The following is a 25,805-nucleotide window of genomic DNA, read 5'->3' on the forward strand; positions in this document are numbered from 1 at the left end:
AAAGCTGGGGGGGCATCGGCCTCGACATCAACTTCCCCGCTGGACGGCGAGGGCAGGAAGTTGGACACGATGGGACAACGGATCATCTCATCCGCAGCGATGACTATTAAGGCGGCCAACGCCCTGGCTATCGTAGCCCGCTACAACAGGGAGTTGTGGTTCAAAATCGCCCCTCTGTTAGACTTCCTTCCGGACGCCAAAAGGGCTGAGGCCCTTGAAATCCTACAGGAGGGGGAGATTGCTTCAGACCACGCCATCACGGTGGCAACGGACATCGCAGACACCGGTTTCCGTCAGTTGGGCAACGGCGTTTGCTTGAGACGACGAGGATGGCTCAAGGCCACGGATTTCCGCCAGGACGTACAAACCAAGGTTTTGGACATGCCCTTCGACGGGAACAACCTGTTTGGGAAGGCGGTTGATGAGTCCCTTCAGGCCATCAAGACAGACACAGAGACTGCCCGTGCACTGGGAGTGCTCCAACAACGACGGCCGTCCTTTCGGAGCTCCGGAGGCAGACAAGGTGCCTCCAAGGGATCCGGCAGTGGCTCCTCCACTTACCGCCAAGCGGCAAGATCTTCGTCCCAGGAAGCCTACAGGGGACGCGGCAAGTCAGGTGGTGCCTGTCGTCATCGACAAGGAGGTCAAGGAGGCAAGGCAGTCTCCAAACAAGATTGAACCGACCGTGGGGTCGGGCCCCTGCCGAAGCACCCTGGTGGGAGGCCGGCTGGCGAGATTCGTCAGCGTGTGGGAGTCCATCTCCATCGACTGTTGGGTGCTGGACGCCCTGGCCCAAGGGCACGCCCTCGAGTTTCAGATGAAGTGCCCTCGCATTCCACCCGTGGCCAGGAAGGAAAATCAAGTCCCTCAACTACTGTTGGAAGTAAGGGCGATGCTCAAGAAGGGTGCCATCGAGCTCGTCCCAAAGAGGCTTCGGGGCTCCAGAGTTTACTCAAGGTACTTCCTCGTAAAAAAGAAGACAGGAGGATGGCGCCCCATCCTGGACCTATGACGACTGAACAAGTACATCAAGGCACAGAAGTTCCGTATGGTCACCCTCCAGCATGTGCTGGGACAGCTGGAGGAGGGCGATTTCCTGTCGTCATTGGACTTGGAGGATGCCTACTTCCACATTCCCATTCTAAAAAGACACCGAAAATTCCTCAGGTTCCTGGTCCAAGGGCGGCACTACCAGTTCAAGGCCCTCCCGTTCGGATTGAAGTCGGCACCCAGGGTGTTCACCAAGTGCCTCGCACCGGTGGTGGTGCGGCTGTGCCTACAGGAGATCCACGTCTACCCCTACCTGGACGACTGGCTCATCCGGGCAAGGACAAGGGAGCTCGCCGTGGAGCACACTGCGAAGACTGTCTAGCTGCTCACGGACCTGGGATTCTCCATCAACTTTCCAAAATCCCACCTGGTTCCGTCGCAAGTCGCCCTGTTTCTGGGAGCCAAGCTCGACACAGTGGAGCGGCTGGCCTCGCCGTCGGAGGAAAGGACCAGGACCATTCTGGGCAAGGTGCAGCGTCTGCTGGCCACGGACATGGCCAGGGTAAGATCTATCAAGTCCTCCTGCATTTATCTGGTGCGCCTTTGTAGGCTTCGGATGAGACCCTTACAGGAGTTCCTCGACGCCCGCTGGATCCAGTCGACGGGCAGCTTCGAGGACAGGATCCCTCTCAACGAGAAGTTCCGTCAGGCGATCCGGTGGTGGGGTACCCGCTCCCATCTGTCGGCGGGCACGTACTTTCAGACCCCAGCTCACCAGGTGACGTGCCGACGGACGCCTCCCTGGAAGGTTGGGGAGCACACTCCGGAGATCTTCACGCGAGAGGCCTTTGGCTCCCGGAGGAGAAGTCTCTCCACATCAACATCTTGGGGCTCCACGCTGTGTTCTCGGCCCTCAGGTCTTTTCTTCCGTCCCTCAAGGGCAAGGTGGTGAGGATCGACAACACCACCACAATGTTCTACATCCGGAAGCAGGGCGGAACCAGGTCCCCGGCCCTATCCAAGGAAGCCCAAGATCTGTGGCATTGGGCCGTCGCCCAAGGGATGTTTCTGGTTCCTCTTCATCTGGCAGGAATAAAAAACACGATCGCCGACCCACTCAGCAGGGAGCTGCGCTCGTGCCACAAGTGGGAACTACGCCAGGATCAAGTGGATCGACCCTTCCGACGATGGGGCGAACCCCAAATCGATCTCTTCGCGACGGCGACAAATTCCAAGTGCCGGAGGTTCGCCAGCAGGTTCCCCCAGCCGAGGAGAATGGGCGATGCTTTCTCGTTCCCCTGGGACGGCCTATTTCTTTATGCGTTCCCTCCGCTGCCGTTGCTGCTCCGGCTCATCAACCAGCTCAAGAGGTCCCGGTGCAGGATGATCCTCGTCGCACCGGCGTGACCGAGACAGATCTGGTTCCCGAACCTTCTGGACTTGTCAACGTCCCCACCAGTCAAGCTGCCGACGGACGCAGACCACCTCTCCAGAGAAGGAGGCGCCATTCTTCACCACAACCCGGAGTCGCTGAACTTGCAGGCCTGGCTCCTGCAGCCCTAGAGTTTGGAGGGTACGACATCCCGGCCGACTGCAGAGAGGTTCTTGCAAAGGCCAGGGCGTCCTCAACTCTTAAGTGCTACGGACATAAATGGAAGAGGTTCTCTGTCTGGTGCCGTGCACAGAAAATTAACCCTCTGCGGATTACGGCCCCTCAAGTACTGCCGTACCTACTGTCGCTGGCCAAAGCTGGACTGGCTCACGCCTCCATCAAAATACATCTGGCTGCAATCTCCCGATATATCAGGACGACGGGACGGGCGTCCTTATGGTCTCATCGCCTGGTGAAAGAATTCATGAAGGGACTATTCCGATCATTCCCGCCGGTGAAGGCTCCTGCCCCGGTGTGGGAGCTTAATGTGGTGCTGACCAAGCTCATGGGGGCCCCATTCGAGCCTATGCATTCAGTGCCTTTGAAGTTCCTGTCATGGAAGACAGCTTTCCTCGTGGCCATCACCTCCGCATGGCGAGTGGGAGAGATCCAGGCCCTATCTTGCAAGCCTCCATACTTGACTTTTCATGACACGAAGGTGGTGCTGAGGACACACCCATCCTTTATGCCCAAGGTGCCGTCGGACTGCCACCTCAACGAGCCCTTGGTGTTGCCAGTTTTCTTCCCGTCGCCTTCGTCGCCGGCCGAGAGGACTTTGCACTCGCTGGATGTAGTTCTACGTGGACCGCACAAAGAGTTTTCGGGAAGACGTCACAGCTGTTTGTGAACTTTGGGACTGTGAATCAAGGGAAGGCTCTCTCCAAGACTTCCATTTCCAGATAGCTCTCCGGCTGCATCATGCACTGTCACCGGTTGGCAAACCGACAGCTGCCCGGCAGTCCGAGAGCCCATTCGACCAGAGTGATCGCTGCTACCACGGCGTTCCTGTCTGGTGTGCCCCTGCTGGACATCTGCAGGGCTGCGACGTGGAGGTCGACGCACACCTTCACAAGATTCTACTGCGTCGATCGGGACTCCAGGGAGGAGTCCAGGGTCGGCCGAGCAGTGCTGCGCAACCTGTTCGCCTAAGGTGAGCCTGGTGAGGAGGTAAGAGTTGCTTAATGTTGAGTTGTTGTATTGCTTAATGTTGAGCCTGTTGCCACCTCCCGTGGTTGTGCATGTGTGTACTGCTAGGTATTCTCTTATTCATGAGCATGTGAATCCATGCCAGACCCAATGCTGGAGAAGGAACAAGTTACTTACCTGCAACTGTTGTTCTCCAGCATGGGTCTGGCATGGATTCACATGCGAACCCTCCCGCCTACACCCCTGCGGCTCTTCACTTGGCCATACTGCCACTTTACGTGCTACCAAATCTGAGGATGGCTGCCGGAGGCGGGGTTTAGGGAGTGGGCAGTCATTGGCTGGGGGCAGTATGACCCAGAGACCAGTGATTGGTTACTACTAAGAAAGACAGATCAGAAACGAAACTGATACTGATTTTTTTCTATACCGAGGATTCCCGGCCTGACCACGGGGAATATTCATGAGCATGTGAATCCATGCCAGACCCATGCTGGAGAACAACAGTTACAGGTAAGTAACTTGTTCCTTTTCTCGCATCCCAGGACGTCTTGTGGTCGAATTGCCTGTCTCAAGCACCCCAGCAACCAGATAGCCACTTACCACTGGACCGCGAATAAAAGGACCGCTCCTTTTACCTGAGAACTCCGCGGCTGGTTTCTTCCCTGGCAGTGCAACGGACTCCTGTCTTCCTCCCTGACGAGATCCTCTCTTCCCCCGGACGAAGCACCGACTTGCATCCGCTGCCAGGAACAACTGCCCCTGCTGGAGTATTCTCACCACTTTAAGGTACCGTGTCCGCCAGGCCTCCCTTTCTAAAGATTGCTACAAGGTAATAATAATCCCTTAACCTTCTGGACTGGGCTGGCCGCCTTGACCTTCTAACTGGTCCCTTTCTTTTGGTCCAACTCTTTTTGAACCTTTGCAAGACTCTTGTGCACTTCAACCGTGTGACCTTGGACACATTTCGTTCTGATCCTCATAAAGTGGATCCGGCCTCCTGAACTCTAACTTCATGGTTTTACTTGCCTTCCCCTCTTGTTGTGTTCTTGTGAAAGTGTTGGGATCTGTTTCAAATTATACTCTGCTTTTCTCTCCCTTTTAAAATGAATTATTAGAGTGCCATCTGCGTTAAGCACTCACCGCTGTCTGAAAAGAAGTGGGGCTTTTCTTGAGACTTTTCTAATATTCTTCTAAGGGAGTGTATATCCTTTAGTGACCGTGTTTTTAACTGCTTAACATTAGTGCCTGCGTGTTTTTCTAGATGTGGTTTTTAAATAAATAATTATATCTCTTTTACACCAAGCTCTGGTCAGTGTTTATTTGTTCTACTGTGTTCGTTTGACCTATTGTGAATACTCTGTATACTGCCTAACTCTTCTTGAGGGAAGTCTGACTGCTCAGCCGCAGCTACCAAGTGAATCTGTGTGGTACAGACTGCTACAAGTGGGTTTACTGCCAAACACCTGTAGTCTTAAATCTTTTCCAGTGGTCCCAGAGGGAACTGCACAGGTTTCTGCCTAACAGGCTGGGGGCCCGAAATCCACAAGCAGTCAAAACCAGTGGTCCTCCCCAGATCAGGGCGTGCTCCCCACCCCAGACAGCCATTGAGCCCAATGGGGGGCACCCACCCTGACAACAGGTGGGCAACCCCATCCGTCCCACTTCACCACACGGGCCGACAACCGCAGGGGCAGAGTTCCAGTCCTGCAGGGGTTGCAGCCCTTCCCTGTTTTGCCTGCACGGTTGGCACCCCAGTCCTCAGAGCCTCAGCTCTGCTGTGATGCCCAGCCTCCAAACAGCATTTTCAGCAGTGCCTTGCGCCGCCCCATGGGCCTGCACCCAGGCCGCCGCCTGGTACCCACAGCCCACCAGGAGCTCACAGCCAGCTCATAGGCCCCCAAGCAGCACGCCTCTGCGTCCCGGCCTTCCTCTGCGGTCACCTTCCCCTGGCACAATCCGAACTCTCGCTGCTCGCCGAGGGGGGACCACAGTTGGACACTTCATCCGCCAACCAGGCACAACATTCGCCCGCTGCAGCTACAACCTCACCGAGAGAGACACTTCCTGCTTCCAATGAATGCTGCTGGAACAGCAGAAATGGGCACAAGCAGCTTGCGGCCCTCTCCCTTAGCCAGCGTTCCCACAGAGCTTAGAAGTCTGTGGCCATCTTGGTCGTCGGCTCTCGAGCGCCCCCCCTTCTTCAATGTTTGACTCTTTCTCATCCGAGTACCAAAGTGATGTTTGTGTGTGTAAGAGTCAATAAAGAGGGATGTAGAGAGGATGTATGACTCTGGTGTGTCTCTTCCTGGTCCCATTACCTGACTGGTGTTTACTGGGAGATTTATGTGAAAGATAGGGAAGTGACTGGTAGTAACGCACAAAGGCTTGGGGGATATTAAACTCATTAGAAAAGGGAAATGTGGGATACCGTGTCTCATCCAAGGGTGCCTCATCCCCACTCCCCAAGTCTCCTCAACCCAGGTGATTCTCCCTCGCATATCCTCCCCCAGGGTGAGGAACCGATAGTGACAGCCTTTCCCTAGCCACCTGGGGGGGATATATTGGGGAAAGAAGTGAGACGCCCTCAGATTCCTCACAGTGTGTATACAAATTATATTTTTTTCTAGGCCTTCTACACACATTGAAAAAGGAAACTAGCAAGTGATATTATGGCATCATACTCATCATGAATGCATTCAAATGACTTATTGAACAAAAGAGGCAAGTAAAATAATGCAGTAAATGATGGAACCAATTCACAAGTGAATTCCGTAACTTAAGCCGTCCAATCCCTAAGAATGTCGCAGGAGCCACAGTGCTCCCCCACCCCTTTACTTGTGTTGGTGATAGTATAAAGAAGATATTCGGTAATGTTACTAAGGTAAGTAATTGTGGTGTAGGCTAGCCAGGTTCGACGAGCAAAAGACAGTGGAATGGAAGGTAGGAGACGAAGGGAATTGTTCCCTATGTTATCCTATGGAGCACGGGGGACTGATGTATTGTGTTTACTTACTTCCCTGGATGCCGTTTTCCCCAGATGACTTGATGGGTGTGCTGTGGGTCGATGGAGATTTGATTTCCCGCCATTGGTTCCAGTGAGAGGTGTCCTCGCACTGCAGGTGCAGGTATTTGTTGTAATGTGTCCATGCGCATGTGGAATGTTGATGGCCCTTGCGTTTCTACAGTATTCTTCCGGTTTGGTCCAGATGCAACCTCTGGCGATGAAGATTTACACGATTCACGGATTCAGGGCTCATAAAACGATCACAGGCGACATCATGCTTCTTCCATCCAGCGGTTGCAGAAGCCTCCATTGGTCAGGATCCCTTGAATGTGAAGTTGAAATTCGTGAGGGATCAATTTGTACCACAACCCACAAGCTGGCGACTGCCAAGGTTCCAGGTGCATCTGCAGAACGGTGACTGTTCTAGCGAGGTAGCCACAAGTGAGTTGGCCAGTCCACTGGGCGGTTGATGGACACTTACGGTCTGCATGGTTGGATCCTGGAGGTGTTGAGACTAGTTGGTCCCACTCCCACTAGTCCAAGGGCTCTATAGGAGGGAACCCATAACTCCGGCTCTCGGAACATTGCTCTAGCTACTAATACAAAAAAGGATCCACTGAAGGCCCTTTCCATCGCCCACAGAGTTCTTGAAGGTCCAAAGTAAAATCTCACTCTCATCAACCAATCTGAGACATCAAGAAATCTCTGTCTATTAGAAACCAGGAGTTTTTGCAGAGAAAGGCATGTTATCCAAACACTAACACGCACCGCAAAGGGAAATACACACACTACAGGACCAGCAGAAAGTAAGGAAAAGTCTAGAACCCTGGCTCTTCAATACATAACATACACAAACCTTAACATGCACCCATCAAGCAGCACACATAACCCTTCTCAATAGTTTGACTTTCATGGGCAGACACAAAGGGAGCGCCATACCAGCTCCCGAATGTAGGCCTAGAACATAACCCACAACACTTACGAACCTACCACTACTCGCAGACATTGCACGAAGGCCCCGCCAAAAGAATAATAGAATGCATTCCCTGTTCCCAGAATATCTAATCTTCATCACAGGGCATCTTCAGGCATTACCCACTAAAGCCAAATACCTCTCACCAATGCCACTGACAGCAAAGCCAATCATGTGTAAGCACTACGTAAACCTTAAGAACACTTCCTACCTTTTGACTAACCCTCAATTTCTCTCTATCTTACTCTCCACACACAAGGGCAAATCACTCATTCATTCTCAGCTTTAAAAAATAAATAAAACTCCCCTCAAACTTTGAACATCAGAATGGTACACATCTAACTACAACCAACATGCTCGGCCCCTGGCCAAAACACACCCACTCTATTAGAACGAGGCCGCACCTCTGGACAAAAAGCCTCCAATGCCTCCTACACTTTTCACCTAGAAACCTTACAAGCACGCAGAGCTCAGGTACTTCCGATATGGATCCTGAACACAAAGCATTGCAATCTTGCCTGTCCCTCTTCCCAACTAATCAAACCCACCCATTCTCTTCCAGATCCTCAAGAGCGCCTGGAGACCCTGGAAATAACAGCAGTGCATTGCATAAAGCCTAGTAAAAGCAAGTCGGTGACGTGAATTGTATTGTACTCAGTTTTATGTTACTAAAACATGGTTGTTTTAGTTTTAATGCAAATGGATTGAAACAAATAATAATAAAGGCTAGTAACCTAACACAAGATAACTTTAGGCATTTTGTGGGTAGTCTAATAGTAAAATGACACACACAGAGCACTCAAATCAAATTAGACAGTAAAGTATAAAAATACACTATTTATTAGGCCTGTATACACACTATGCAATCGAAATAATAGGTAAGTATTACTACTGCACTAGTAGTAAATACATATATTTTTATATATATTCATCATGGATGTCCTAACGAGAGAACTCAACACTTTACTTTTAAACAGTTGGATATGATTCAATTCAGAAACACAGAAAAACTGTTTGCTGTAACACAAGTAATTTAGAAACACTAGAAATTCAAGGCAAGTATTGAAATAGCACTTGAAACGCTACTACCCTGCCTTTATAAAAGAAAGCCCTTAGCACTGCAAATTTCCTTCTACGCTAAGGTATTTAGGCCATCTGCCCTTAGGAGTCACGTGTCCTAAGAAGAAACCTTTGTAGGGAGTCGAGAATCTTTAGAATTGGAGAAACAAGTTTTGACAAAGCGAACAGATGAGTAAAACTTTCCAAGTATGAAATAACAAAAGTAATTAAAAGATGTCAGGTCCTACCACTCTAGGGGAAGCCAAGGGATAATCCTTGGCCAGAACTCCAGCGATCACAGCTAGGTATGGCCAGGATGTTGCGCCCGTTCATCATTGTGGGGAGGGATGTAAACATCTGGTCAGTATTGTCTCTGGTACTCTACTTTAAACCACCCCTACTGTTCCTAGATGATTTGCTGGTCGCGCTTCTATCATTGGTTCCATTGCAATGAGGGCAGGGCTCGTGTGTGCAAAGGCCTATATCTGGATTGGGCCCAGCTAAACAGCGATTCTGAACTCTGATGCAATGGTTCCTGATGCTGGACGACACAGGCACCCCAAGATGTAGACAACCATAAGAGCCAACATGACAATAGACCGCCATTATATGATGGAAGTGGGCAGAAGCAAAGATCACTTAAATCGGGCTGCAGCAGGAGCTTTGCATGGTGACAACAAAGAAACTACTTCTAGGAGGCCCCTCTTCAAGTTGGAGAGCAGCAGCTGCAGGAGGACCTGCAGAGTTCCATGGTGAAACTCGGGACAGTAGAGGCCCTAGACATAGCGGGTCAGTCCACGATAATGGTCCCAGGACACTTTTGAAAGATTCAGAGGGACGAATTGGCATGCAGGCGTCTGGGCTGCTTGATCCTACCAACCCAAGGGCCAAACACTGGTTAGGCTCTTCAGGAGATCTGTCCAGTGAGGCAGGGGTTTGCCGAGACTTGTCTGGAGGCAATGCTGGAAGTCTTTGGTGGTCATCCATGGTTCTTCAGCAGGATAGAGCTGCTCGTAGTAGTCTGGGCTCCAACAGCAATCTGAAGAATGGCTGAAGAATCTTCCTTTTGTCTTTGTCCTAAATTCGAGACCGGTAGCCCCCAGTCCTCCGATGGAAAGGATATGCATCATTCAAACTGGCAAGGGCTCTCTAGTCGTGGACAGCCACTTGCCCCATATCTGCCAGCAACAGACATACAGCTTGCCAGTGTGGATAGGGACCAAACCGTTCCAGCCCACGCATGCAGCCAGATGTTCACACAGTCTCTTTGCTCAGGAAAGTTGTAGATTTACCCTGGAATGGGCGTTCCTTACATAGTATTACCTGACCTGAGAAAATCGGAAGAATGCCAAAAGGCCAAAGGACAGGGCAAACAATGCGTGGCATGGCCACTGACGAGGAACCCTTATATGGTACTTAAAAGTCATTATGCAGTAAATTGCTGAAGGTCACCCACGAAAAACAAACGCTGTAGATGAATACCCGGTTACACCAGCCTAACTTTAACATTTTGAAAGTAACACAAATATTACCAAAAGTAAAAAGGGCACAAAGTATCCCTGCCACACTTCACAGGAAGTTGATGTGTGCAGCATAAAAACAAGGAATTTCATGAAAGGAGACAGGGTCCCCCTGCACCAATAGCCTGAGGGGCTGGCGCCAGTGCCACAAAACGGATGAGTTAAACAAGGAAGGTTGAGCAGAATTCCTTTCCTACATTCAATGGCCAGGACAGCAATCAAACAATTGCAAATATTTGAGGTGTTCCTTTGATGTCAATGGAGGGAACTCTGAAAAAAGGAAATCTCTCCAAACACTTGCCACTTCCCAATAGAAACATTGATATGTCATAAAATGTAATCTGGTTTGGATCCAAGGCTGGTGCTAAATAACACACCGGCTATACTGCCTAATTTAAAAGAAACGTCTTGCTCCTTTTATTTTCACTGGGAGCCAGTCGCAGGAAAGTAATTTCCCCTTCAAGGGCTGGTGGAAAACAGCTTTAGCTTTTAGACAGAGCTAATGGTGGGAAATGTAATTATGAAAAGGGCTCCGACTGCTGAAATGAAGTCTCACGAGGCAAGAGAAAAGGGTACAATTACGCATTGGGTGCTTGAGGTCTTATTCACAAAGTAGGGCATAGGACCAATCGCTTCATCAAGTGGATAAAATCGTACTCCTTAATATTATGTTTCACATTTAAAATGCTGCAATCCTTTCAAAGCAACTGCAATAAACTGCTTCTTGCTATTGCTCTTTTTTCTTCCTATGGTAGTTTCCTTTGTTGGGTCATTGAACAATACGATCATGTGTAAGGATTCTTTGTTATGGCCAGCCCTGGTTAATTTCATAAAAACAAAATGCAGCTACGTGATTTGGTGGTTAGTTTTATATTATAAAAATGTATGATACAAATGAATGCATCATTAGTGTGCTAGACTTGATATTGCAATTACAATCTTAGTTCTTTCATTTTTGTATGTAGATAAAGCTATATGATTTCATTTAATAATATCTTCTGTAACAATAATTGCATTTCTAAATTTTATGATTGATATCAAACTTGTTATTGCCGTGTAGGTGGTCCATGCATTTTATGCACACTGGCAGAGCTTCTGTACTCAGAAGAATTTTGCTTGGAAAGAGGAGTATGATACACGACAAGCATCAAATAGATGGGAAAAGCGAGCTATGGAGAAAGAGAATAAGAAAACACGAGAGAAAGCAAGAAAGGAAAGAAGTGAGCTGGTACGTCAGCTTGTGGACTTCATTCGCAAGAGAGACAAGAGAGTGCAAGCTCATCGGAAACTCGTTGAAGAACAGAATGCAGAAAAGGCTAAGAAGGTTGAAGAACTTCGAAGGCAACAGAAACTTCAGCAAGCCAAGTATGTAAATTGTAGCAGTAAATCTAAGGAGGCAACATTTTATTTATGTGTATTATTCACAAAACGCAATTATTAATATAATTTCCTTGTTGAAAAGGTTGAAGTATCGCTGTGTTCTATGTTCTAAGGAAATATTCTATGTGGTGGGGTGCATTACTGGAACTGTCAATGTGTGTGTCAAACATTGATTTTGTGATACTTAAATTCTCCTCCATAAAACTTGATGTTCCAAAAACATTGAAAGCTCTTATAACAGGTTTCTTAAATGAAGAAAAATCTCTCATACAAAATGCAAAATAAATGGCCGACCTTTTTGCTTTCTTTAAAACGGTTATTGCTCCAAAAAGCACACTGGTTCTGGTTTACTTGTAGGCCCTGCACTTCCAATCACAGGGAAACGATAAAGAAGGTAAACTGACTAGGAGCCCTACCTTTTTAAAGTTTTTTTGTCTACAGTTTTTTGCTCTGGAGCAATTATGCCTGGAGGCTTTCAAAGATTGTTTTCACTAACCACGTTTCCTTTTTTAAGGAGGTTTTCTTGATATTTTTCGTTACATATTTTTTTTTTTTTTTATTGAAACGTCAGTCTGAAACGTCACAGCGTTATCGCTGTGGCATCAGACTTTTATTACAACATTTGTTTACAGTTGATCACAGTGATCCTCCTAAAAAAAAAGACAACAGAAGAAGAAAAAAAAGGAAAGGAAACAGCCAGTGCCAACATTCAATCACTCATCAGCATCTTAGTTTAAGATGTTGTAGTTAATCATTTGCCTCCAATTCTAATGAGTCCCCAAAGTCAACTATCGCACAGCATAGTTTCACGGAATTGCCAGCCATGGCATATGACCACCAGTCTCAAGACTCTTGAGTTTACAGGACTAAAGTTTCCAAGGTGCAGCATTCGTTTTGACGTAAGCTTCGTGCATTTTGTTAAGAGATGTTCTATGGATTCAGTTTCGTTCAGACAAAAGCGACACTTATCATCAGTTACTTTTTTTAGATGACGAAGCCGCAGCGTCGCTTTAGTATTTATAGCATTTAGGCAAATTTGCAAGAACTGTTCACGGTGATGTCTAGACGGGCAATTTATTAGGTAGCTACATGGAGCACCCAGCTTGTGTTCACCTATTCCGGAATCCAAAGTTGAAGCCATCTTAAGCCGTAGCTCATTATTCTGTATCCAATTCGCAATTTCAAACTTTTTTTTCACTGATTGCGGTCTCATTATCAGATCATCGATATTCAACTCAGCACAAGCTAAGATCTGTACCAGGCGATGTTTCCACTCTTCAAGAAGATTTGATTTACCTGTTCCAGGTCTTGTTGAAAAAATCTGATAAGCAGGTGCAATGGGCGTAGTAATCATCTTCCGGAATGCCATCAAGGATTTCCACATGACTCCCGCATGTAAGGAAATTAAGGACAGCTCATATCTTAACTGGATCATTGAGATGTAAGTTGGCAGCTTCAAGACACGCCGCCAGAATATGCCTTCCAGTTTCTGCCAAAATGTAACATCAATGCTCCAACCTGCTTCTGATCCGAAAGTGATTGCCGGAACTACTTTCTGAGAGTAGAATATCAATATCGGGGTTAGAGTAAATTTCCTGTAGGATTTATTTAACAACTGAGCTTTAATACTTAATTGAATCATACGATTTGTCAAATCAGTTTTCCAATGATGTTCACAAAGTGAGTTGTTAAGAGATTCCCAAATATCTTATTGAGTCCACTACGTCAAGATGTTTCTTATCAACTTGCCTTTACTTTGTGGCAGTTAGCGTGTTGTTCCTTTTTGCCTCAGCAACATGGCAGCACTTTTTTGATAAATGCTCTTCCTATGGTGGGAAAACATTCAGAAAAGACAACCAGACAGTTTGCATTGTATGTCTTCTATACTGCCATTGATGAGTGGCCAGATTGTCAGAATATTCCTTATTGGCGTGTGTAGGATAAAGAGGGGATTGGTAGGTGAGCAAAGCAGGCTACTAAATCAAAGTACTACCGACACCTCGGCTTGGAAGGGGTGGGCACGGCCTAACGAAAAATGCTAGGATTCAAGTTTCTTCTTCTGGTGCACAGATCCGACACCATATGGGTCATTCAGTACTTCAGCAGCATAATCAGCATCACTGACATCATCGGTAAAAGTCGAGAATTATGCCTGTGTAATCTTCACCTTTCAGAGACCCCTCATCGTTGGGCCATTCCAAATATCAAGATCCTTGGCGGCTGTTGGCTTGCTGTGGAAAACGTCAGTTTCCCCAGGGGTGCACTATTCGGGCAATGGTGGGACATTCCAGATAGGCGACTCAGACACTTTATTTTTTTATTTTACAGTTCATGTAAAAATCAACTTTTAATACATTTTCAATCTGACAGAAAGTTAACATCAAGAATCCATTTCAATATAAAAGTAAATTAATAAGTCAAGATGTTACCAACAGAAAAGAAAAAATTCAAAATTAATAATACTTAAAATTGCCTTGATTATTTTCCAAAGTTTCCTCAAACGATAGATGCATCCATTGTCCTTACCAATCATGAGTATTTCGCAGATACTATTGGCATTTTGTTCTTCATGTTTGCCCCACGACATTAAGCACCTTCTCCTAACAGTGCTTAAAGCGGGGGAACTTATCAATAGATATGTTGCTGTCTCCATAGGATTATCACCACACAATCTACAGCCTCTCAATCCTTGGTATACAAAGCTGTGCTCTTACATGCTCAAACGTCTGTTCTCTGTTAACTTTTACTCTTAAATAAGTCCAAATAAGGTGGTTACCTAGAAAGTGTTTGCAGCAATAGATTTACTTACAGTGTCACTATGTTTTGTTCCCTACTATGTACTTGTAGACTCTCCAGTATTCTGTTCTTAAATCCTGAGTGAGAAAGCTCCAGTACATCATAAGTGAACCTATCTGTCCACAGTCGAGCACTGTTTGCAATAATGCAAACACTGGTTTGCATAAAGGCAGCCTTGGTCAGTAGGACATCCCTCAGTGCCCAATCGAATGTACCATGGGACGATTTCTTTATTTTCCAATACATGCATGCACAGCAGTGAAGGATCTTGGTGGTGATGTTCATGTCATATTCCAGCAAGATGAACTCTGCTGGCGTGGTCCTGCCCAAACACAGGACTCTCCGCAGAATGCATCTTTTAAGAAGTGCCAATTTAGAAAGCATTTTTAAGCCCCATAGTTCAACCCCATATAAAACATTCAACAAGATCTTTGTTAAATACAACTTGATAATGCAACCAACGGAGTATCCTTCATCCTTTCTCAACATAGGCTGCTTGATTGCTAAACATAACATATTAAAAAGGTGGTGGGACATTGTCCTGCCATTGGGTAAAAATTTTCTGACGGATTTGATATGGGCTCAGAACTTGCGAAGACCTTTATATAGGAATGCTGCCGAGTACATCTAAGCCCAAAGTTATATGGTACGGATTACGAATGTACCTAGCTCAAAGACAATTGCCATGAGCCCAGTGATGTATGTAATAACTATGGTCTAATGGTAACCCTGGACATCATCACGCACTTGCTATTAGGCCCCCGTCCTGAAAGTACTGGTTGCATTGCGAGATCTATGATATTTTGTGATCTGCACAGAAGACGGTTGGGTTCTAGGTACTGAACACTCCTGTGCTGGGCTTGGTGATTAGTTTGTTTAGAGTCTATTTGGTTCTGCAAGGTTACAGGTTGGAAGATGTACCTCTTGAGAAAGGAGTTTGAGACGTCCTGGTTACCTTGCAACAAGAGCATTGGGACCCTTTGAAATAAGAAGGAACTTAACACATTTTTAGCTGTGGTTTTTATAGTTGTGTTTTTATTTGCATTGAAACATAGTCTAGATACATTGTCTGTAGAGAGAGGGTCAGCTGACACGTGTTTCAACCCCAAAGGGTCTTTATCAAGGCAGATTGGCAAGGTGAAAGGAATCAATCCTGTGAGATTTGAAAGGGTTCCAATACTCTACTTGCAAGGTAACCAGGACGTCTCACTAAACTATGATATTTGTATCACCATGGATTGTGTGACATGCTGATAACCTATGCTAATACCTAAGTCATGTTTCTCTGCCATGTGTAAATAAAGGTTAAAAAAAGAGAACTTCAGTTTCAACTGTGAATGTGCCAGGAAATAGACCAGGGTCAAAATCTTACTTGGGTCCCCCTGACTTTTTTTTAGGCTCCACAATGGTCCCTACTGAGGTCTTAATATCAGAAGACTAAAAGATTTAGGAAACCCTACCGCAAATCAAAGGATATGGTAGGGCTCAAGGTCCGAGACCCATTAGTCCATCAAAGTTGGTCATTCTGCCAAGACAAGATACATCGGAGTCTTACCCAAGCAAATATTCCACTTGTTCTCCAAAATCTAATCCTTCTCTAAACTTGTCATCTGATTCACTGATTTCTTTTGGAGAGTTACACTTGAGATCAACGTTGCTCCTTCAGTCCCACCACAGACATCCATTATATTTGAAACATTGCAGCTGAAAGAGGCAACTTGGCCTCTTATTTTTCTGGTCTACTAGAAACCACAATAAAAACTTTGCTTACACCAACCTTGGCCAGTTACCAAATGGAGGCATGCCAATAGGCATAGGGGTCCCGATTCTGGCCCACCTTTTCATAGAAAAACATCCAGCAATGGATTCTAACTAACTAAAAAAAATGTCATATAGCGCACACTCACCCAAAGTCCTCTGGGCACTCACAAAGAAAAACAGGAATAACAAATAGGCTCAGAAGGGGCGAGAAAAAAAGTTGCTTAAAGCAGCGACTAGCAGAATCCTTAAACAATCCTTTAGGCATCAAAGAGAAATGTCTTGAGGCGATTTCTAAACTGTTGTAGTGTTGTACATTGTTTAAGATATAGCAGAATCATGTTCCAGCTTTTTGGAGCCCAGACATCAAAGTTTGCTTCACCTAGTATCTTCAGGAAAGTGCGTGGTTGAACCAATAGCATCAGACTATTGGAGCGCAATATGCGCTTAGGGATGTCTATTTTGATCCTCGATTTCAAGTATTCTGGGGCTTTACCTGAAAGACATTTGAAGACTATAACTATCCCTTTGAATTTCAGCCGTTGCTCAATAGAGAGCCAATGTAGTTTTTTCGGTGCTCGAGTAGTCTGTAGTGGTGTACGCAGACCAAAAGCAGTACCTGTGTTAGTCATCTGCCATATCCTCCTCCACAACTCATCTGTTGAAGGAAAGACTGTGAATGGACCACTTAGGGAGGTGGGGGGAAAGGTCTGTTGTTCACCTGCCTCACCTTAAAAGATAGTAAGCACTGATAAGATGGTATGGCAGAGCACAATGTTCTCTGTGGGAATGTTTGAATGCTTGATACATTTTACATTATCTTGGTAGTAGAAGTATGTTAAGTTTTTGCTCCATAGCTTTTCAAAGAGAGGTTTTCACAAGCACGTTCAATCGTGCCATGGGCCACATTATAGCCATAGGACCATTCGGCCAAAAAGACATCAAACCAAATAAGACATACTAAGGAGGAAGGACAACCATTGGCAGCAGCAGGGACGCGCATCTGCCTGAGAACAACAACTCAAAATGTTCCTTCTACGTTGCAGAGCAACCTTCGTGAATGGAAGCTCCCCACTCCAATGACTAGCCCGACAAAATATCACAGGACACAAATGAATGCGCAATCTTGTTCAGTATTGTTGAGATGGATTTTTGTGAGAGACCATCCTATTCTGATGAACAGTGACAGACACTAAAGCCTATGCAAACACATTCTGGATCGTGTGACTGAACAGCAAGGCTAAGACTTTGGAATGCAGGAGAAAGGGTCAAGGGTTTAGTAAAGCACACAGAGCACGCTTAATAATTAAAAATAGGCAGAATGCATAACAATACAGTTATTCATTTAGGCCTTAGACAAATTGTTAGCAATCAAATGCAGGTAAGTAACACACTAAAATATTCATTACTGTTATATAAGCATTCACCTTGGGGTACTCTGCTAAGAGCCCCAGCACTTTACTTTTAAAATATAGTTTGAAATTATTTCTCAATTTTACTGTATATGTAGTAAAGCAAGTGAATATAAAATAGAACCAGGTAAGTAACCAGTAGATGGAGTACTAATAGACTGAAAATAAGGGAGTTAGAAACACAATGCAAAACCTGAGAAAAAAGATAACATTCTTAAAAAGTGTGCAAATATAAGGTGGGGTTTGTAGGCGGACTCCTTGCGCCTTAGATTAGTAGTAAGAAATAGTAATATCTGTCGCACTTAGAAATACAGAGGAGGAGTGCCCCTTCCTTCATCTAGAAATTGTTTAATTATATTCTAATGTTGCGCCAGACATTCATTACACAAATACAATGGTATCAATCCAAATTTCTATTTTGGCTTTTCTAGTACAATATTGCAGGATTGATTGGATTGCCCTTAGTGGTTAACGCGTGTTTCAGCCATTAGGCCTTTGTCAAAACTGGGCTTATTTGAGATTAATCAATACTTATTAGTTGTATTAGGGTCTGATAGGTGTCCGTATGTCAAATGATACCATTGTATTTGTGTAATGAATGTCTGGCGCAACATTAGAATACAATTAAACAAACATTCTTAAAAGGTCCTTCCCTAGATAAAAAAGGAAAGACCTAGTACCCTTGGACTCACATGGACCAGTAGAAGTCTTTTCAGTAGGATAGGATTATCTTTTAGAGAGTTGAACAAATGCTGGCTTGAGCCAAGAGCTACTTTGTTAGTGTTCCAAAACACAACAAAAACAGGAGAAATGTTATTCCCAAGCTAACCACCTTAGCAGAGACCAAGTGGAGGATACCAGACCATAAAACTACAGTTCAAGGCTAAGCAAGGCAGAGGTAGGGTCAGGACTTTACGGCAATACAGAAGTATGGAGACAGGAGGAAGCCAAAACAGGTATGCTTACTCACCCCTTGTACTCTTCACTCAGGGACCAACATAGGAGTTCCTGAATTTGCTTGGCCTTCTGGATTCGTGCCTTAATGCCGTTGAAGAAAGTCCATGGGTCTCAGGTGTAGAGGTCACCTCAGGGGTTGCGCTATTGGGTCCAGCTCGAGCGCACATCCGTGCTCTCATGGACCAGTACTGGACAACTGGACACACAGACTACACAAACTCCTGGACCACCACTCCAGCGACAACATTTGAGGGCCGCCCGGACACAATGTAGGCGGTGAACAGCGATGGCCACTTGAAGAAAATGGCAGGCGGTGACCCTTGCGGCGTAAACAAAAACCCTAGTCCTACAAGGCACCTTTGGGTTGGAGCTGCAACTTTGGAAAAATGCTACTTATTCTGTAAACTGAGGGTCTGTGGAGACCCAAGGCTCCACTGGGGACGGCGACCGTTGCACTGAAGTAGCCGGTTTGGCTAGCCTATAGGATGATTCTGGGACACTTTCGAGCCCTTCCAGTGGCTGTATTTTTTAAGCGGTCAGACTAGTTGTTCCCACCGCTTCAGGCGGTGAAGCACCAACAAAGGTCTTCAGGAAATTTGCAGAGAGGCAAGGCTTCACAGGGAAAGTGAAGGCCTAACCCATGTGACCATGCAGAAGTAATACAGGCAACTGATGTCAAGGGTTATGGAGTACATGGGGTGGTCAAGACCTACCAGAGGTCATTCTGGCCGTCATTAAGAAATTGATGGCAAAGTACAGAGTTTCAAGCTCTGACCCGTTTTACCTGACCAAGCACCCAACCCCGGAAAATCTGGTGGTTCTGGTGGCCACCTCCACGAGTAGGCAAAATTCCTATCCTACAATACATAAGGATAGGGACGACAAGCATTACGACGCCATGGCCCAAAACGTTTTTTCGGCCGGGAGTATGGCCTTGACATCGGCCAATGCTACGTGCATGTTAGAAAGATTTACACACACCCTTCTGGGAGTGCATATCTATAGCGGCTGACCATATCCCTGAAGGGGAAGAGTGAGACGGATTCTTAAACATTGTCAAGGATGAGAAAGATGCAATGTGCAAATCCCCCCAGACTGGTCTCGACTCTGTTGACAGTATCAGCAGAGCCATGGCATCAAGTACAGTAATGCACAGATTTGCCTGATTGAGAAATTCAGGAATTGCCCCAGGCGTACAATCCAGGCTTCTCAACATGCCCTTTGACAGTACTCATTTATTCGGAAACAAAGGTGATGAGAGTTTGGAGAAGCTGCAAACTTCCAAGGCGGCAGCCAAATCCCCTGGTGCTGCAATCAGACAACCTCCAAACCGTCCCATGGATACACCCTGTAGGGGTAGGTCCTTTCATCACTACTCCACATTTGGAAGGGACAGGTGACAGACAGCTCAAAGAGGACAAAGAAGATTCCCCTGCGGTGGACGGGGAAGAAATACTAAGACGCAACAGTAGCTACTGCCTTATCTTCAGCCACTGCGTCAGCCGCTCCAAAACCCCTGTGAGGTCTTCTTTCACAAGACTGCAGTAGAAGGCAGATTGTCACAGCATCTGACAGATTGGCAGACTATTACTTTAGATGCTTGGGCATTGGAAACAGTTGCCCAGGATGACTGCCTTCATTTTCTGTAAAAACCCCAGAGTCTTCCACCGGGGAACGACTCTTTGAAAGTTCCAGATCCGGCCTTATGCAGGATATTTTAATCCTGCTATAGAACCAGTACCTGTACAGGAGAGGAACAAGGGGTTGGTACTCCCCATATTTTCTAATCCCCAAGAAGGACAGAGGATTGAGACCCATCTTGGACTTAGGAGACTTGAACAAGTTCCTCAGGAAGGACAGGTTCAAAGTGGTAACCCTTTCTCAGATCTTTCAGGCCCCCCAGCTTCAGAATTTGATGTTATCATTGGACCTTCAGGATGCTTACTTTCATGTGCCGATCCATCTCAAGCACAGACAGTACCTGAGGTTCGCCATTGGTGGTTCTCATTATCAGTTTCGAGTTCTGCCATTTGGGCTGACCTCGGCCCCAAGTGTTTTCACCAAACTGATGGTGGTTGTGGCAGCGAGTCTCAGAAGGGGTGGACATCATGTTTACCCCTACCTAGACGATTGACTGATCAGGGCCAGTACCCCAGACAAGGCTTGGATCATCTCAGCTACACATGCCACTCCCTTCACAGACAGGGCTTTTCGCTCAATTTCAAGAAGTCCCACATGATACCATCACAAAGACTCAGTTCATCGGAGCAGTCCTGGATGCATCACTGGGAGAAGCCTTGCTGCCAGAGGTGAGGGCTCAAGACATTCTGCAGATGGTAACCAAATTCCAGAATGCCCAGCGTCGACCGCCTTCGATTTTCTAAGATTGCTTGCCCTGGGGGCATCCTGCATTTTTCTGGTGCCAGAGACTCGTCTGAGAATGAGATCTCTCCGATGAGCTCTCAGGACTCAGTGTGTATTTGGGGTCACTACCACTGTGAAGAGAAGAATGCACCTCTAGTACTGGGCAATACAAGAAGGAATCTCTCTGTGTTAATCAGAACAACAAGACGGCGGATGCTCTGAGCAGGCAGAGCACAGTATCCCACAAGTGGGAACTAGCTCAGTCCATCAAGAGATCTTCACCCTTTGGGGAGCCCCTCAAGTGGATCTATTCGTGACCGGTACCAACTGGAAGTGCAAACTGTACTGCTCCAGGGAATTTCCCCCAAGAGGAGCTCTAGGAGGCGCGTTCATAGTGGACTGGGAATGTCCACTCCTTTAAGCGTTTCCTCCAGTCCCCGTGATTCCTCACGTAATCAGGATGTTGAGAAAGTTCAGAAAATCCATGATCCTAGTTGCCCCGGATTGGGACAGGAGGACGTGGTACCCAGACCTTCTGGACATGTCCATCTGCCCTCCAATACATCTTCCACAAAGAGAGGACCTACTCTTACGTCCCGTCCCCTTTTCTCCATACTGTATGGGTGTCCCTTCCTCGGGATGGGAGACAGGACCTTTTTCACCAGAAAAACCTTCTTCCACTTTAAATTTAGAGGCGTGCGGGGGCGAGGCACTGGGAGCATGCGCTACCCTGACTCTGCCCACCGGAGCCACTCCCCAGTCCCCTTTTCCGCATCGACGGGAACAGGCCGATTTCTCCAACGCTCCTGAGTTTGGCCTCGCCATGTAATTCCATGCGGTCTTCTCCGGATTCTTCTCTTCTCTTTTCTTTTTGTCTTTATTTGTCATCTAGGTACTTGGTCCTCTGGCGTAAACCCCCTACGCTCCTGACACCTCCCCCCCCACCCCTGACACATGTCGACTTCAGCGGGTTTCAGCAAGTGTCCAGCCTGCAAGGGACTCCCACGTCTGACCCCGTGGCCCTTTGGCTCCGCTGCCTTGGCCCTGACTCTGACTCCACGTGCACTGAAGAACAGGCTAGCTAGGTAGAGGCAACTCTTTGACGCGTCGCCTCCAGAGGACTTGAAGATGTTTGTCCAGCAGAGATTGAGGCCCAAGGGAGGGCCGTTATTTTCCAGCGCACCCCGTAAGGGCGACTCCTTCCCGAGGAAACGCCCAAGCGGGAGGAGCCTCTCGGGTTCTGTTACCAGCACACGCACCAAGGCTAACCCAGCTTCTGGCCTTACGGCCGAGGGGTCTTCCAATCCTACCGGTATCAGTGCTGAGGGGCCGCAAGGTTCTTCTACTAGGTCTACACCCTAGTACCGGCTATATGTCAGAAGGGGCGCCTGCATGCGGCAATACCGGTGAAAATGCTGAGGGCGAGGCTCCTTCCGGGCCTAGAACAGAGGTGCGGGATAGGCCACATGTTCCAACACCAAAAGTCTTGGGCGAGGCTTTGTCCGGAGGGCCATGCACCACGACTCTGGCACGTGGCACGCAGCCCAACAAAATGGCCGCCTCGCCAGACAACATGGCCGCTCCTCCGATGCCACTTCTAGGAACAGAGCAGGCGAGTGAACGAGTTTCAAGGTGGGACTGGTGCCAACCAGGTATGTGGCCTAAAGTGTATCCATCAGTAGTGCAGTGCAGGTTCCCCCTGCAACCGAGTCTGAGTGTGCTCTGGCCCCAGCAGCCCCCAGCCGTTCCTTCAGTATCACCTGCCTCTTCTTCTGCCTCTTTGGGGCTGATGCGATCTCCCCAGATGGGTGCCATCCTAAGGGGGGCAGTCAGGGACTTGCTCCCTCCAGTCACTCCACCGGTGCCTCTAGTCATTCCTCCCATAACTACGGCACCACAGGCCTCGGTGCAGCCCCCGCTGCCGGATCCTTCGAATCCGCCCCCAGTGCAGCCGGTTCCGAGCCAGCCTCTGGCTCCGGTCTCCACACCGCAGCCCACGGCACCCAGCACCCCTCCTCCCACAGCGGACCAGCCGGACACCCTGGCGGATACAGACGAGGAGGAGGACCCTGACACGCTATCTTCAGCAAATACCTTTCACGACAGGCTTGCAGGTTTGGCAGAATAACTGGGCCTTCCTTTTCCCGAGGTAGAGCAGCCCAAGGAGGGGGTCTTGGCAGAAGTCCTCTCCCTAAAACCCCCTACCAAGACTGTTGTCACGATGCAGAAGGATGTTGTTGCTCTGGCCAAGATGGGTTGGCTCAAGCCACACTCGGCCCAGCCTGTCAATCGGTGCCTCGATGCCAAATATAGACAGATGGAGGGGAATACACTCTATGCACCCTCAGCCCCACTCGTCGGTGATCATTCAGGCATCACTCTACTCTAAGCCTCAGCCATCCTCGGCCACCTCGTCCTCTGCGCTGCTAGGCAAGTTGAAGATCTTGGAGGTTTACGGGAAAAAGCTGTACTCCAACGCGTCTCTGCACCTGTGTCAAGCCAACGCGGATGCCATGCTTGCACGGCTAACCAGAGGTTGTGGCAGGAAATATAGCACTTCCTTTCCGAACTCCCGGCGCAGAGCCAGGCACGCTTTTAAGGCGGGTCTAGGAGAAGCCAAGCTGGTAGCGTAAGACATCATGGAGTTCACAGTGGCCCACATCGACACCTTTTGCCGGGCCATCTGCATCGCCACGGACATGAGAAGGACAGCCTGGCTTTGTGCTACAAAGTTCAACCCCGACTTTCAGGATCGCATATTTTACCTTCCTTTCGAGGATAGTGACCTCTTCCACTCTACCACCGACGAGGAATTGAATAACAAGAAGAACAGCTTGCAAACTGCAAAGTCTTTATTATTACGAAAGCCACGGCCAAGGCATACACCCAGTTGCATCAACGCTCTGATAAGGGGCAGGCGTTTGGCGGGTTCTGGGGATTCCAGGAACAAAGGTCGAGACAACCTGACCACTCGCCGAGTCAGCACTGGCGCAAGCACCAAAAGGGGGGGGAGCAAGGGCTTCTTCCAGTCCCCCTCCTCAGCAGCAGCCTCAGAGAGCAAAAAGGCATGGCGCGTCCCTCCGGGCCCATGTGTCTCCAATGGGGGGCAGGCTAGCCTCTCACATGCATTTCTGGCGCCAGAACTTTGCAGACCCTTGGAGTCTCTCAGTAGTATCCACGGGTTACCACCTACCTATACCTCCCACTCCTCCGACAGATTGGGATGGCAACTCTGTTGACAGAGATCCAGTTTCTCCTCAAGAGCCAGGCAGTGGAAGAAGTACCAGCCTCCCAGAGACGATTAGGCTTCTATTCCATGATTTTCCTCATACAAAAGAAGAACCAGGCTGGACTGAGAGTTGTGTTGGACCTTTCGACCCTCAACCTCTCCCTCCCTCTTCAAAAATTGAAGATGGTTACGACAGCACTCATTACAGAGACACTAGACGAGGGAGATTGGATGTGCTCCCTGGATCTGAAGGACTCCTACCTACACATCCCGATCTGGCAGCCCCATCGCTCCTTCCTAAGCTTCAGGATCATGGGCTGTCATTTTCAGTACAAGGTGCTACCCTTTGGCCTCAACTCAGCCCCCAGGATGTTTACCAAACTCATAAATGCAGTGGCAGCCCTCCTCAGGGCCGAGGGCCACCATGTCTACCTGTACCTGGACGACTGGCTTGTCAGGGCGAGATTCCCCTAGGAGGTTGTCCACACTTCCTCCGCGCTTATGAGTACACTCCACGACCTGGGTTTACCATCAACCTCAGGAAGTCTCAGCTGCAGCCCGTGCAGTCTCTCGCCTTCCTGGGCCTCATCTGGGATACCAGGTCCGAGAACGTTTTTCCCCTCCGAGGACAAGATTGCGTCCATCAAGAGGGCCTCTGCGCACTTCCTTACCAGACCAATGACTTCGGCATGGTGGTACCAGCACCTAATGGGTATCATGGCAGCGGTCCTCTTGGCCGTGCCACACACGAGGCTCCGGATGAGAGTGCAGCTGCACTTCGCAACCTCATGGAATCGGGAAAAGTGGAGCTAGTTAGTATACCGCCTCCTCTCCACTCGGACCTCACATGGTGGTCGAAGGACTGCAATCTGTGGACAGGTAGGCCATTCCGGCAGCCGTCTCTGCAGGTTACCATTACTACGTACTCCTCCCTAGAGGGGTGGGGAGCCACTCTGGACAGCCACAGCTTCCATGAGGTCTGGACCTGGCAGGAGCAGGAGTCGCATGTCAACTGGCTAGAGTACAGAGCCATTTGGCTAGCTCTCAGGGCCTTCATTCCGCTCATCGAGGGCAGGTCCATCCTGATCCAGACCGACAACTCCACCAGCTTGTACTATGTACCAAGTCCCCTCCGCTGTGCAACCTAGCTGTCAGCATGTGGGAATGGGCCCTGGAAAGCATCTACCTCAGGTCCGTCCACCTCCCGGGGGAGGCCAACTGGGAAGCGGACAGACTCAGGAAGCTGGGAGTGGACAATTACGAGTGGCAATTGAACGGCCTGGTGCGCAAGGTGGTTTTCAACACATGGGGCCATCCTCAGGTGGATCTAATTGCCTCCTGGAGGAATAGTAAGTGCCATCAGTTTGCGTCTTGGCAGGGACTAGGCCCCCTGGGCGACGCCATGCAGATTCAATGGGAGGGCATCAGTGGCGCAACACAAGATCTGGGGGCCCCCCTGCGATCCATGCTGAGGGGGCCCCCCAACTTGGCAACAAATCACGGGTCGCGCCACACATTGGGCCGGCCTAGATTACTACGCTTGCACAATACGCACGAACGTGCTGCTGAAGGGGTATGCCGCACACTGCAGTAGGAGAAAGATATAAATATGTGTTTTAATGCAATATGCAGCACACTTTCTGAGAAAAATTGGCTAAAAAGCCACAGTTTTTGATATTGTTTTGTAGGGTAACACCAATCTAATACATGCGAGTCCCCAACAGTGCACATGAACATGAATGCTTTGATATTAAAAATGGTATGCCACAATTAAAACATGTCCAA

The 25,805-nt window shown here is 48.1% G+C and overlaps 1 protein-coding gene across 4 annotated transcripts in view; it reads left to right on the forward strand.

Moving 5' to 3' along the window:
• The window catches only part of DNAJC21 (DnaJ heat shock protein family (Hsp40) member C21), a 705,789-nt gene that overhangs the window by 304,403 nt on the left and 375,581 nt on the right, over positions 1–25,805 (forward strand). For all 4 annotated transcript variants that reach the window (XM_069627111.1, XM_069627112.1, XM_069627113.1 and 1 more), the window contains exon 5: positions 11,185–11,489. In XM_069627111.1, the coding sequence (XP_069483212.1) occupies positions 11,185–11,489 (305 nt within the window). The remainder of the gene's footprint in view (positions 1–11,184; positions 11,490–25,805) is intronic.

This window comes from Ambystoma mexicanum, chromosome 6p (genome assembly GCF_040938575.1).
Source record: "Ambystoma mexicanum isolate Mex_15411 chromosome 6p, UKY_AmexF1_1, whole genome shotgun sequence".
Classification (NCBI taxonomy): domain Eukaryota; kingdom Metazoa; phylum Chordata; class Amphibia; order Caudata; family Ambystomatidae; genus Ambystoma; species Ambystoma mexicanum.